We start from the raw sequence: 13,769 nt of genomic DNA, 5'->3' as shown, positions 1-13,769 counted from the left end.
ATTATTTAGTAGTATTATTTAGTATTTAGTAGTATTATTAGTATTATATATTTTTTTAATGCTCTACTTTTTTAACTAAATGGAGCAGTAATTGTTTTTTTGTGGGGGTATTACTGTTTTTTTAATGTATGTATTATTTTTCAAATTATTATTTCTCAACACCCATTTTTTTTTTTAAATGCAATTGATCAGTAAGTTTTTATTAAATGCCTTTTATCAAGCACGCTTGGAAAATTACTTTATTGAATATATATTTTTTATTCATGTTTTATTTGTATTATTATTATTTTATGAATTTTGTCTTTTTTCAAAGCTCTACTTTATTTTATTACACCACTTATGAGTGATTCATAATTTGTATGTGTGTAGATACATACACACATATACATATATATATACATACATATACATACACACATATATATATATATATATATATATATATATATATATATATATATATATATATAACGTGTGTAACGTGTGTGGTGCAGGTGTCTCACCTGCTTGGCCTTCCAGACCTCCAGCACGGGCATGCCAGCGATGATGGAGTTGGGGTCTTCCTGGGCGGCAGAGTTGACCGTGTCGTTGGCGCCGATGACCAGAACCAGGTCTGTGTCTGATTGGACAGACGTGGACACCAAATATCATCCACCAACATCCATCCTCGTTAAAAACTTCTGGAGCTTCTGTTTCTTCTTACTGTTAACTATCTGTCGAGCTGCACACGCTGGCAGATTAACATATTTACTTAGCAATTACTATAAGCTGCTGGAATGACTTGCAGTGGGAAGACATTTATTACGGTTCGCATTCAGTTTGTCCAGCATGTTCCCTCAAAAATGGATTGCGTTCAACCTTAGAGGTTCGGAGTCATCACTGCTCATCTTCTTACCAGGGAAATCCTCGTTGATTTCCTCCATCTCCAGGACGATGTCGTAAGGAACGCCGGCCTCAGCCAACAGGACGTTGAGCTGCCCGGGCATACGGCCGGCGACAGGGTGGATACCGAATCTGTGGCAACATGGCAAAAATATATAAATAATTCCATTTACATCCAAATCACAATTCTAAATCTATTCATCATTTTAAAAAACTGTTAAAAAAATAAACTACAAAAATGCTGCATTGTCCTTCCTTTTAGAACTTTCAACCGAGCCTTCCATAGCGGTTCTACCCGCATGGATTCTTCATTCAGCACTCCAACAAGTTTTACAATATAACTACAACTATGAATACTTACTGAAGTTTTACAATATTACTACAACTCTTACTAAAGTTTTACAATATAACTACAACTATCAATACTTAATAAAGTTTTACAATATAACTACAACTATAAATACTTACTGAAGTTTTACAATATAACTACAACACTTACTAAAGTTTTACAATATAACTACAACTATCAATACTTACTAAAGTTTTACAATATAACTACAACCATGAATACTTACTGAAGTTTTACAATATAACTACAACACTTACTAAAGTTTTACAATATAACTACAACTATCAATACTTACTAAAGTTTTACAATATAACTACAACTATCAATACTTACTAAAGTTTTACAATATAACTACAACCATGAATACTTACTGAAGTTTTACAATATAACTACAACACTTACTAAAGTTTTACAATATAACTACAACTATCGATACTTACTAAAGTTTTACAATATAACTACAACTATCAATACTTACTAAAGTTTTACAATATAACTACAACTATCAATACTTACTAAAGTTTTACAATATAACTACAACTATCAATACTTACTAAAGTTTTACAATATAACTACAACTATCAGTACTTACTAAAGTTTTACAATATAACTACAACTATGAATAATTACTAAAGTTTTACAATATAACTACAACTATGAATACTTACTAAAGTTGTACAATGTAACAACAACTATGAATACTTATTAAAATTTTACAATATAACTACAACTATCAATACTTACTAAAGTTTTACAATATAACTACAACTATGAATACTTACTAAAGTTTTACAATATAACTACAACTATCAATACTTACTAAAGTTTTACAATATAACTACAACTATCAATACTTACTAAAGTTTTACAATATAACTACAACTATCAATACTTACTAAAGTTTTACAATATAACTACAACTATGAATACTTACTAAAGTTTTACAATATAACTACAATTATCAATACCTACTAAAGTTTTACAATTTAACTACAACTATGAATACTTACTAAAGTTTTACAATATAACTACAACTATGAATACTTACTAAAGTTTTACAATATAACTACAACTATCAATACTTACTAAAGTTTTACAATATAACTACAACTATGAATACTTACTAAAGTTTTACAATATAACAAAAACTATGAATACTTACTAAAGTTTTACAATATAACTACAACTATGAATACTTACTAAAGTTTTACAATATAACTACAACTATTAATACTTACAAAAGTTTTACAATATAACTACAACTATGAATACTTACTAAAGTTTTACAATATAACCACAACTATGAATACTTACTAAAGCCTCATCTATCTCTGGTTATTCTTCTCCACATTTTGGCGCACTGCTTTCCACATTTTTTATCCGATTCAAAGCGTTCCAACTTCAAACTGTTAAAACTATTCGGGAATCATGGACTTTCCAATGACAAATTCTAAAAATTCCCAAATTTACCAGAAGTCCAGGTTTTCTGGGACATTTTTCCCATTCAAAATTAATTGGCCATTTTTCACCATTTGCACATTTTCCAACCAATTCAAACCATTCCAACTTCAACACATTCCACTCATTCTGGACATTCAAACTATCATTTTTCAAAGTTCAAATAAATTCCAGGAATTCCCAGGATTCCAAACCCTGTTTTCACATTTTTTTCTGGCAACTACTCCTTCCACCTTTTTCAACCCACTTCAACCGTTCCACCGTCAAAACATTCCTCTTAATCAGGATAAAAAGCAAAGTGTTTTTTTTAACCTGGAAAACTTATCGGTTTTCCAGGAATTCCGTAATACAATTTCTGAATTCAACAATGTTACTACTTCAACATTCCTCGACCAATTTGAAAACGTCAAACACCGAACTCATTCCGAAAATCCAAATGTTTTAGGACTTTAAGAAAAAATTCCCGCTTTTCCCGAAATTCCCAAGAAATTCCCATTGAAAAGAAAGTGATATTTTTCAAAGTTGCACAATTCCCACATTTTTCAACCGATTCAAAGCATTCCACTTTCAACCCCTGGAAATTTAAACAACCATTTTCCCACGTTCAACAAATTTCCAGGAATTCCTGTTTTTTTTCCTAATCTTATTTCCAACCTTTTTTAGTGCGATGACTACTTTCACTTTTTTCAACCCACTTCAACCGTTCCACTGTCAAAACATTCCTCTTAATCAGGACAAAAAAACAAGTTGGTTTAAGAACTTGAACATTTCCCGGTTTTCCCAAAATTCCGTAATACAATTGTTCAGTTAAAAACAACTGTTACTACTTCAACATTTCTTGACCGATTTAAACAATTCCAACACCAACAAAATCCCGCTTTTCCCCAAATTCCCAAATTTCCAGGAAGTTCCCATTGAAATGAATGGGACTGTGGAGGGGCGTGGCCGACGGGCCGATGGCGGGGCAGGGCACGCTGCAGCCCTGCCCAAGATGGCGGCAAAGAGGCGGGGAATGCGGCGAACCGTGCCGGGAGCGACGCCGCCGCAATCGAATTCAGGTGCGTGGCTCACACACTGGGAAATGATTAACATTTCTCCTGACACTGTCTAAAAGGGGAGAAGGAGGAGAGATCGAGGACAAAGGAGGAGAGTCCGCAGCGCATGGCAAGCGAGAGCAACACAGAGCGCAAGATGAGCACGACGACGACGACGACGGCTGAAAAGCAGACGAGGAAGGAGCTGAAAAGCGATCCGAGCTGCAACCAAACTTTTATTGCAAAATAAAGAAGTCAAACCTGCTCAAAAGCATGTCCTTCCTGGGTGGTCCATTGAACCCGCACGACAACAGCAAGAGACGGTCACAGGGACATTTTTTCCAAGTTGCACAAGTCCTACATTTTTCAAGCTATTCAAACCTTTCCAACATCGACACATTCCACTCACCCTGGACATTTAAACTAACACTTTCCCAAGTTTCAAACCAAATTCCAGATTTCCTGGAAATTCAAACTCTTCAAAATTCAAACTATTCTTACATTCAAACTACATTCTGTCAGCATTTCACTTCAACTTCAGCATTGGAGCATTCACACGCAATTTCTTCAGGAATTGCCTCATCTAGTAATTATTATTATTATTAGGGACCGAATGTCGACCCTATTGTATTTTTAAGGTTATATTATTATTATTATTATTCTTTATTGTTATTCCGCCACCTCTTTGAGCTGTAATTTGACCCCCTTAAAGGCCTACTGAAACGCAGTCTGATAGTTTATATATCAATGATGAAATATTAACATTGCAACACATGCCAATACGGCCTTTTTAGTTTACTAAATTGCAATTTTAAATTTCCCGCGAGTTTCTTGTTGAAAACGTCGCGTGACGTCACGGACTGTCAGGAAATATTAGCACTGCACCTCGCAGCTAAGAGTCGTCTCTGTTCATCGCATAACTACACAGTATTTTGGACATCTGTGTTGCTGAATCTTTTGCAATTTGTTCATTTAATAATGGAGACGTCAAAGAAGAATGCTGTTGATGGAAAGCGGTGGATTGCAGCTGCCTTTAGCAACCGAGACACAGCCGATGTTTCTTTGTTTGCTGTGAAGCCTTTAACATGCTTCAAAACTCACCAAATTCAACACACACATCAGGACTGGCGAAAATTGCCATCTAATGAGAAAACCAAACCCCAAAAATTAAAATTGTGCTCTAGCGCCCCCTAGGAAAAAACACAGACAAAACTGCTTGTAACTTATGTTAGGAATGTTTTAGAGACATGAAACAAAAACCTCTATGTAGGTCTGACGTAGACCTAGATTTCATACACTGACCTCCTTCAGCAAAAATCAACAGGAAGTTGGCAAAAAAAACCTTCAAAACAAAAGTTTCCTAAAAAATTTCATTTTTGCCTCTTTGAGCTGTAATTTGAATCCTTAAAATGCTTCAAAACTCACCAAACTAGACACACACATCAGGACTGGCGAAAATTGCAATCTAATAAAAAACAAACAAACCCCAAAACTAAAAATTGTGCTGTAGCGCCCCCTACGAATAAAACACAGACTTACATTTCATTCATTGACATCCTTCAGCAAAAATCAACAGGAAGTTGGCAATTACCCCTTCAAAACAAAAGTTTTGTTAAAAACCCGTCACCTTTTTTCAAACGTTATCTCCTCTGAGCGCGTTTGTTGTGTCGGCTTCAAACTCGCACAGGAAAGAGATTGAACCCTTCTGATTAAAAGTTGACGAAAGAGTTTTTCTAACTGCTCTGGTTTGGATTTTACGAGCCTTCGAAGAACAGCTGCCGTCTCAAGATGTCCGCTTAAAAGCAGGAAGCACCAGCAGGTACTGTGCGGGTAAAGAGCTGTTGACTAGGTGAAAGAAGGAGGCCTCAGTTTGACTCCAGAATACAGAGAAGGTAGGTAATGTGAAGGTAAAGATATGTTGACTGGGTGAAAGAAGGAGGAACCAGTTTGACACCAGGATACAGAGAAGGTAGGTAATGTGCAGGTAAAGATATGTTGACTGGGTGAAAGAAGGAGGCCTCAGTTTGACTCCAGGATACAGAGAAGGTAGGTAATGTGCAGGTAAAGATATGTTGACTGGGTGAAAGAAGGAGGAACCAGTTTGACACCAGGATACAGAGAAGGTAGGTAATGTGCAGGTAAAGATATGTTGACTGGGTGAAAGAAGGAGGCCTCAGTTTGACTCCAGAATACAGAGAAGGTAGGTAATGTGCAGGTAAAGATATGTTGACTGGGTGAAAGAAGGAGGAACCAGTTTTGACACCAGGATACAGAGAAGGTAGGTAATGTGCAGGTAAAGATATGTTGACTGGGTGAAAGAAGGAGGCCTCAGTTTGACTCCAGGATACAGAGAAGGTAGGTAATGTGCAGGTAAAGATATGTTGACTGGGTGAAAGGAGGAGGAACCAGTTTGACACCAGGATACAGAGAAGGTAGGTAATGTGCAGGTAAAGATATGTTGACTGGGTGAAAGAAGGAGGCCTCAGTTTGACTCCAGGATACAGAGAAGGTAGGTAATGTGCAGGTAAAGATATGTTGACTGGGTGAAAGGAGGAGGCACCAGTTTGTATGGGTGAAAGAAAGAAGCACCAGTGTGACCCCAGGATGCAGGGAAGGTAGGTAATGTGCAGGTAAAGATATGTTGAATGGGTAAACGCAGGAAACATCAGTAAAAGTTGGTCCCGTCCATCGCTGCTTGCAGCTTTAATTAGTATTATTTCTATATGCACATTTAGCACCTACTTCTCGTCTAACGTAACCAATCAGTTCTTTTGGCTTTTAGGGCAAGATGGAGTCAAAGTGAGGTGGATTTGAGTGGACTTACCGGACATTCTTGCCAGCCTCCTGGAGGTTCTTCACCAACTCAGCGATGGGGTACTGAGCCTTGGCGGCGCAAAGACCGTAACCTGTGGCAGACCTCAACAATTAGCCAGGTAAACATGCGACGCCACGTCACAACAAGATAGTCAGGATAGCAGATGTCGCTTGGCTGAAGGTTAGGCTTCAGAGGGCCAGCAGAGTTCGGGGATATGAACCTCGTAAGATCCGACCACGGCATTAGCTTTTATCTAGCATTAGCATATACCTGGCATTATCAAATAGCTAGCATTAACTTATAACTAGCATACTCTTTTAGCTAGAATTAGCTTATAGCTAGCAGTAACTTAAAGCTAGCATTAGCTCATAGCTAGTATTAACTTATAGCTAGCATTATTGTATAGTTAACATCATATAGTGAGCATTAACTTATAAATAGAATTAGCTTATAGTTTGCGTTATTTTATTGCTAGCGTTAGCTTATAGCTAGCATGCATGTTTTGTGTAGTTGCTATAAAAAAAACAACAACTTGGTTTTCTTTGACAAAAATAGCGTACATTATTTTTTATCATTTTTATTGACAGACGTGAAATTGAGCTTGAGATTTAAGCGTTAAATAATAATAATAATAATATTAAAATTTTTGGGCACCACACGATTTGATTAGATTCTTGGGGGCAACGATTCAATTCAGAATGGATTCTTGAGTCAAAATCGATAATTGTTAAATAAGATTGAACTACATTCCTGCATGAAATAGATAAACATCAATTTCGATATTACTTCAAGAAAACTGTCTTTTTAAAATAAAATTCAGGACATATTTTGAAAGGGATTTTTTTTTTAAAATGATTTTAGATTTTTTTTTAAATCAATTAAGAAATCGTTACACACAAACATAGCGAATTATTAAAAATTCTATTTTTTGGCACTTAATAATAATAATAATGAAATATGACTTAGTATTGCTTTAGAAAATCAAAAGTTTGCACAGCGCTGGTCCAAAAGTTCATATTGAGATATTATTCCTCTGATTTTGGCAATCTTTTTTTAATTAAAAGCTAAATTTAGGCAACTAAAGTAACACGACTTAGAAAGTCAAAAGATGTCAATCCAACACTTCTTCTTTTTCAGGGCAATAAAAGATGGCCGGAAGAAAAATCATAAAATAATGATCTTTTGTCCAGATGTCAATCAGCTGACATGGCCTCAAGCGGTCACAGTGGAAACACGAGGAGGGACTACTGCTGATTAGTGAGCAGAGAAAATAATTGGCCCTTTGATTACATGACGTTATGCTAATTATGACATCATACTTTGCATTGTGGCAAGCACATGAAGTGGAATAAATAATAGTCGCTCAAAAGACTTTCACTATACATACATACATATATATATATATATATATATATATATATATATATATACATACATACATATATATATACACATACATACATATATATACATATATATACACACACACATATATATACATATATACATCCATACATTGAAATACATATGTATATATATATATACGTATATAAGTATGTTTATATACATACATACATACATATATATATATATATATACACATAAATACATATGTATATACATACATACATATACACACACCCATATATATATATATATACAAACCCCGTTTCCATATGAGCGGGGAAATTGTGTTAGATGTAAATATAAACAGAATACAATGATTTGCAAATCCTTTTCAACCCATATTCAGTTGAATATGCTACAAAGACAACATATTTGATGTTCAAACTCAAACTTTATTTTTTTTTTTGCAAATAATAATTAACTTAGAATTTCATGGCTGCAACACGTGCCAAAGTAGTTGGGAAAGGGCATGTTCACCACTGTGTTACATCACCTTTTCTTTTAACAACACTCAATAAACGTTTGGGAACTGAGGAAACAAATTGTTGAAGCTTTGAAAGTGGAATTCTTTCCCATTCTTGTTTTATGTAGAGCTTCAGTCGTTCAACAGTCCGGGGTCTCCGCTGTCGTATTTTACGGCTCATAATGCACCACACATTTTCCATGGGAAACAGGTCTGGACTGCAGGCGGGCCAGGAAAGTACCCACACTCTTTTACTACTTAAGCCACACTGTTGTAACACGTGGCTTGGCATTGTTTTGCTGAAATAAGCAGGGGCTTCTTTGTCACGTATTGCTGGCATCAAATTCTAAAGTTAATGACTATTTGCAAACAAAAAAACTGTTATGAGTTTGAACATCAAATATGTTGTCTTTGTAGCATATTTAACTGAATATGGGTTGAAAAGGATTTGCAAATCATTGTATTCTGTTTATATTTACATCTAACACAATTTCCCAGCTCATATGGGAACAGGGTTTGTATATCCATACATACACAAATATAAATATACACACACACATACATATATGTGTATATACATTAACACATCCGACACGTACGTAGGATTAACCGAAGGAGCGTTCAAAACAAGATGGAATAATCACAACGCCTCCTTTAGAAACCAGACTTTGCAGAATTCTACCGAACTCAGCAAACACATTTGGAACCTCAAAGACAATAATGTTGAATATTCAATAACATGGCAAATTCTTGCATCCAGCACACCTTACAACAGTGGTAATAAAAGATGCAACTTATGCTTAAAAGAGAAACTGTTTATTATATATCATCCAGAGCTATCATCCCTCAACAAGCGCAGTGAAATCATTTCAACATGCCGCCACAGGCGGAAACACCTCCTAGGTAACACATGAGCCAATCACCACACCCTACGCCTGCTTGTACCCACCCACTCTGTGCTCTATATAAACCATTGTATGTGAATGCTTCCATTAAAATCTCCTGATGATTGAGGGAACCCCTCATGAAACAGATCTGTAGAGATGAAGTAGTCTTGTGATTTTTTCCCACACCTACATATATGTGTATATATGTATATATAAGTGCATGTGTGTTTGTTTTGGGGTTTTTTTACCCGCAAAACATTTCTGAAATTCTCTTTTCTCTGCTTAGGGAATTGTTAAAAAGATGAAAGAACAACAAATCAAAAGTATACTTCCCCGGCCGCTCTGTTTCCTACTAAAAACGTTATTTTGGCTTGGACGTTGGATTCCTGTTGTCATGTATTATTCTAGAACAGGGGTGCCCGTTACGTCGATCGCGAGCTACCAGTCAACCGCGGGGGGTATGTCAGTCGATCTCCAGCCAGGCTTTTAAAAAAAATAGACCTAAAAATTAGTGATCATCAATCTTCACCAAGACGTCACTTAAATGACATTCACGGTACCGGAGGGTCTTGTGAGATGACGCTGGCTGCTGCAAGATCATTGTTATGAAAATATGACCGACAGGAAGGCAAGAAACACTTTTTATTTCAACAGACTCTCGCGCCGTACCTTCCGTCAAAACTCTAAAGGCCGACTGCACATTTCCTATCTTCACAATAAAAGCCCTGCTTCATGCTACCTGCGCTAACTAAATACAGAGTCTCGGAAAACTGGCGTGCACAAGCGATCCCTCAGAAAGCTGGCGTGCACATCACTTGTGCACGCCAGCTTTCCGAGACTCTTATTTTGTTAGCGCAGGCAGCATGAAGCAGGGCTTTTATTGTGAAGATAGGAAATGTGCAGTCGGCCTTTAGAGTTTTGACGGAAGGGACGGCGCGAAAGTCTGTTGAAATAAAAAGTGTTTCTCGCCTTCCTCTCTGTCATTTTTTCATAATTCAGCGTCATCTCACAAGACCCTCGGGTGCCGTGAATGTCAATCAAGCAAGCTACGGAATTTGCCGCCAATGTTTTTCTTGTCAAGTGTATGGAAGCTGGATGAATTAGTTGCCAAAAACCAACCACTTTCATGTGGTATTGTACAGAAAGGACAACTTTTTTTCTCCTCCATTTGAAAATGTGGGCGTTATCATCATTACTGTCTGATTCCAATCAATGCAAGTCATCAGAATCAGGTAATACACCAACTTATATTCTTGTCTTCGTGAAAGAAAGACATCTATATGTGTTACACATGCTTGTATTATCATTAAACACATTTAACTTGTTTACAAAAATGTCTCTTTCATAAAAAAATAAATATAAATGATATATATAAATGAGGTAGATCCCCTCGAGTTGGTCAATTGAAAAGTAGCTCGCCTGCAGAAAAAGTGTGGGCACCGCTGTTCTAGAACATCTCATATTTATTAGCAGCAATATTCAAATGATTAGTTCTGGGCACCAATATGATTGTGCCAGTCAAAGATCATCTATACTCAAATATTAACACTAATCTTACTAAAGCTACTTGGAGTTCAACAGTTGATGAGGAAAAAAAAACAATTACAAAGAAAAACTAAAAAAAACTAAAAGCTTATCTTTTTCTATTTGCATATATTATTAATGTTGTAAATAGTCATATTTCTATATCTAGAAAGGGTGGTCAGAAGAACAAGAGTGTGTGTTACCTGGAGTGATGATGATGTGGTGGGCCTCTTTGATCATGTCCACAGTCTGCTCCACGTTGACCTCGGTGTGGGTGCCCGTGATCTCCATGGGCTTACCTGTGCCCGTGGAAGATGTGCCGTAGCCTCCCAGGATCACGTTGGCCAGGGAACGGTTCATGGCCTGGTGGAGATAAGGATTCTCATTTACCACTCTTCTTGTTTACCAGTCGTGTTGTTTACCACTCTTCTCCTTTAACCCTCTTCTTGTTTACCAGTATTGTTGTTTACCAGTGTTATTGTATACAACTCTTGTTGTTTACACATGTTGTTTACCAGTGTTATTGTCTACAAGTTGTGTTGTTTACAATTGTTGTTATTTACCATTGTTTATCAGTATTGTTGTTTACCAGTGTTATTGTATACAACTCTTGTTGTTTACAAGTGTTGTTGTTTACACGTGTTGTTGTCTACCAGTGTGGGTGTTTATCAGTGTTATTGTTTAGCAGTTGTGTTGTTTACAAGTGTCTGTGTTTACCAGTGTTGTTGTTTACAAGCCTTGTTGTTTACCACTCTTCTCCTTTACCAGTAAAGTTGTTTACCAGTCTTGTTGTTTACCAGTGTTTTTGTATACAACTCTTGTTTACCAGTGTTGTTGTTTACAATTATTGTGTGTTTTTTTACCAATGCTGTTGTTTACCAGTCTTGTTGTTTACTAGTATTTTTGTTGATCAGTATTGTTGTTTACTGGTGTTGTTGTCTACCAGTGTTATTGTTCACAAGTGTTGTCTACCTGTGTTACTGTTTACCAGTCTTGTTTTTTTACCAATGTTGTGGTATACAAGTCTTGTTTACCAGGATTGTTGTTAACCAGTGTTGTGTTTTACCAGTCTTGTTGTCTACCAGTGTCGGTGTTCACAAGTGTTATTGTTTAGCAGTTGTGTTGTTTACAAGTGTCTGTGTTTACCAGTGTTGTTGTTTACAAGCCTTGTTGTTTACCACTCTTCTCCTTTACCAGTGAAGTTGTTTACCAGTCATTTTGTTTACCAGTCTTGTTGTTTACCAGTGTTTTTGTATACAACTCTTGTTTACCAGTGTTGTTGTTTACAATTATTGTTTTTTTACCAATGCTGTTGTTTACCAGTCTTGTTGTTTACTAGTGTTGTTGTTTACTAGTATTTTTGTTGATCAGTATTATTGTTTACTGTTGTTGTCTACCAGTGTTATTGTTCACAAGTGTTGTCTACCTGTGTTACTGTTTACCAGTCTTGTTTTTTTTACCAATGTTGTGGTATACAAATCTTGTTTACCAGGATTGTTGTTAACCAGTGTTGTTGTTTACCAGTCTTGTTGTTTACCAGTGTTGGTGTTTACAAGTGTTATTGTTTACAAATGTTATTGTTTATAAATGTTATTGTTTACAAGTGTCATTGTTTACAAGTGTTGTTGTTTACACGTGTTGTTGTCTACCAGTGTCGGTGTTTATCAGTGTTATTGTTTAGCAGTTGTGTTGTTTACAAGTGTCTGTGTTTACCTGTGGTGTTGTTTACACGCCTTGTTGTTTACCACTCTTCTCCTTTACCAGTCAAGTTGTTTACCAGTCTTGTTGTTTACCAGTGTTTTTGTATACAACTCTTTTTTACCAGTGTTGTTGTTTACCATTATTGTTTGTTTTTTTACCAATGCTGTTGTTTACCAGACTTGTTGTTTACTAGTGTTGTTGTTTATTAGTATTTTGTTGATCAGTATTGTTGTTTACTGGTGTTGTTGTTTACACGTGTTGTTGTCTACCAGTGTCGGTGTTTATCAGTGTTATTGTTTAGCAGTTGTGTTGTTTACAAGTGTCTGTGTTTACCTGTGGTGTTGTTTACAAGCCTTGTTGTTTACCACTCTTCTCCTTTACCAGTCAAGTTGTTTACCAGTCTTGTTGTTTACCAGTGTTTTTGTATACAACTCTTTTTTACCAGTGTTGTTGTTTACAATTATTGTTTGTTTTTTTACCAATGCTGTTGTTTACCAGACTTGTTGTTTACTAGTGTTGTTGTTTACTAGTATTTTGTTGATCAGTATTGTTGTTTACTGGTGTTGCTGTTTACAAGTGTTGTTGTCTACCAGTGTTATTGTTCACAAGTGTTGTCTACCTGTGTTACTGTTTACCAGTCTTGTTTTTTTTACCAATGTTGTGGTATACAAGTCTTGTTTACCAGGATTGTTGTTAACCAGTGTTGTTGTTTACCAGTCTTGTTGTCTACCAGTGTCGGTGTTTATCAGTGTTATTGTTTAGCAGTTGTGTTGTTTACAAGTGTCTGTGTTTACCAGTGTTGTTTACAAGCCTTGTTGTTTACCACTCTTCTCCTTTACCAGTCAAGTTGTTTACCAGTCTTGTTGTTTACCAGTGTTTTTGTATACAACTCTTTTTTACCAGTGTTGTTGTTTACAATTATTGTTTGTTTTTTTACCAATGCTGTTGTTTACCAGACTTGTTGTTTACTAGTGTTGTTGTTTACTAGTATTTTGTTGATCAGTATTGTTGTTTACTGGTGTTGCTGTTTACAAGTGTTGTTGTCTACCAGTGTTATTGTTCACAAGTGTTGTCTACCTGTGTTACTGTTTACCAGTCTTGTTTTTTTTACCAATGTTGTGGTATACAAGTCTTGTTTACCAGGATTGTTGTTAACCAGTGTTGTTGTTTACCAGTCTTGTTGTCTACCAGTGTCGGTGTTTATCAGTGTTATTGTTTAGCAGTTGTGTTGTTTACAAGTGTCTGTGTT

General features: G+C 36.0%; 1 protein-coding gene across 1 annotated transcript in view; it reads right to left on the bottom strand.

Moving 5' to 3' along the window:
* Nucleotides 1-13,769, bottom strand: part of nnt (nicotinamide nucleotide transhydrogenase) — a 75,111-nt gene that overhangs the window by 4,852 nt on the left and 56,490 nt on the right. The window contains exons 18-21 of the mRNA XM_061907754.1: nt 11,023-11,182; nt 6,548-6,629; nt 896-1,014; nt 504-619 (exon numbers count right to left, since the gene is read on the bottom strand). Of these exons, the coding sequence (XP_061763738.1) occupies nt 504-619; nt 896-1,014; nt 6,548-6,629; nt 11,023-11,182 (477 nt within the window). The remainder of the gene's footprint in view (nt 1-503; nt 620-895; nt 1,015-6,547; nt 6,630-11,022; nt 11,183-13,769) is intronic.

The sequence above is a fragment of the Nerophis ophidion genome, linkage group LG08 (genome assembly GCF_033978795.1).
Source record: "Nerophis ophidion isolate RoL-2023_Sa linkage group LG08, RoL_Noph_v1.0, whole genome shotgun sequence".
Lineage (NCBI taxonomy): Eukaryota > Metazoa > Chordata > Actinopteri > Syngnathiformes > Syngnathidae > Nerophis > Nerophis ophidion.
This window is presented reverse-complemented; position numbering and strand designations above follow the sequence as displayed.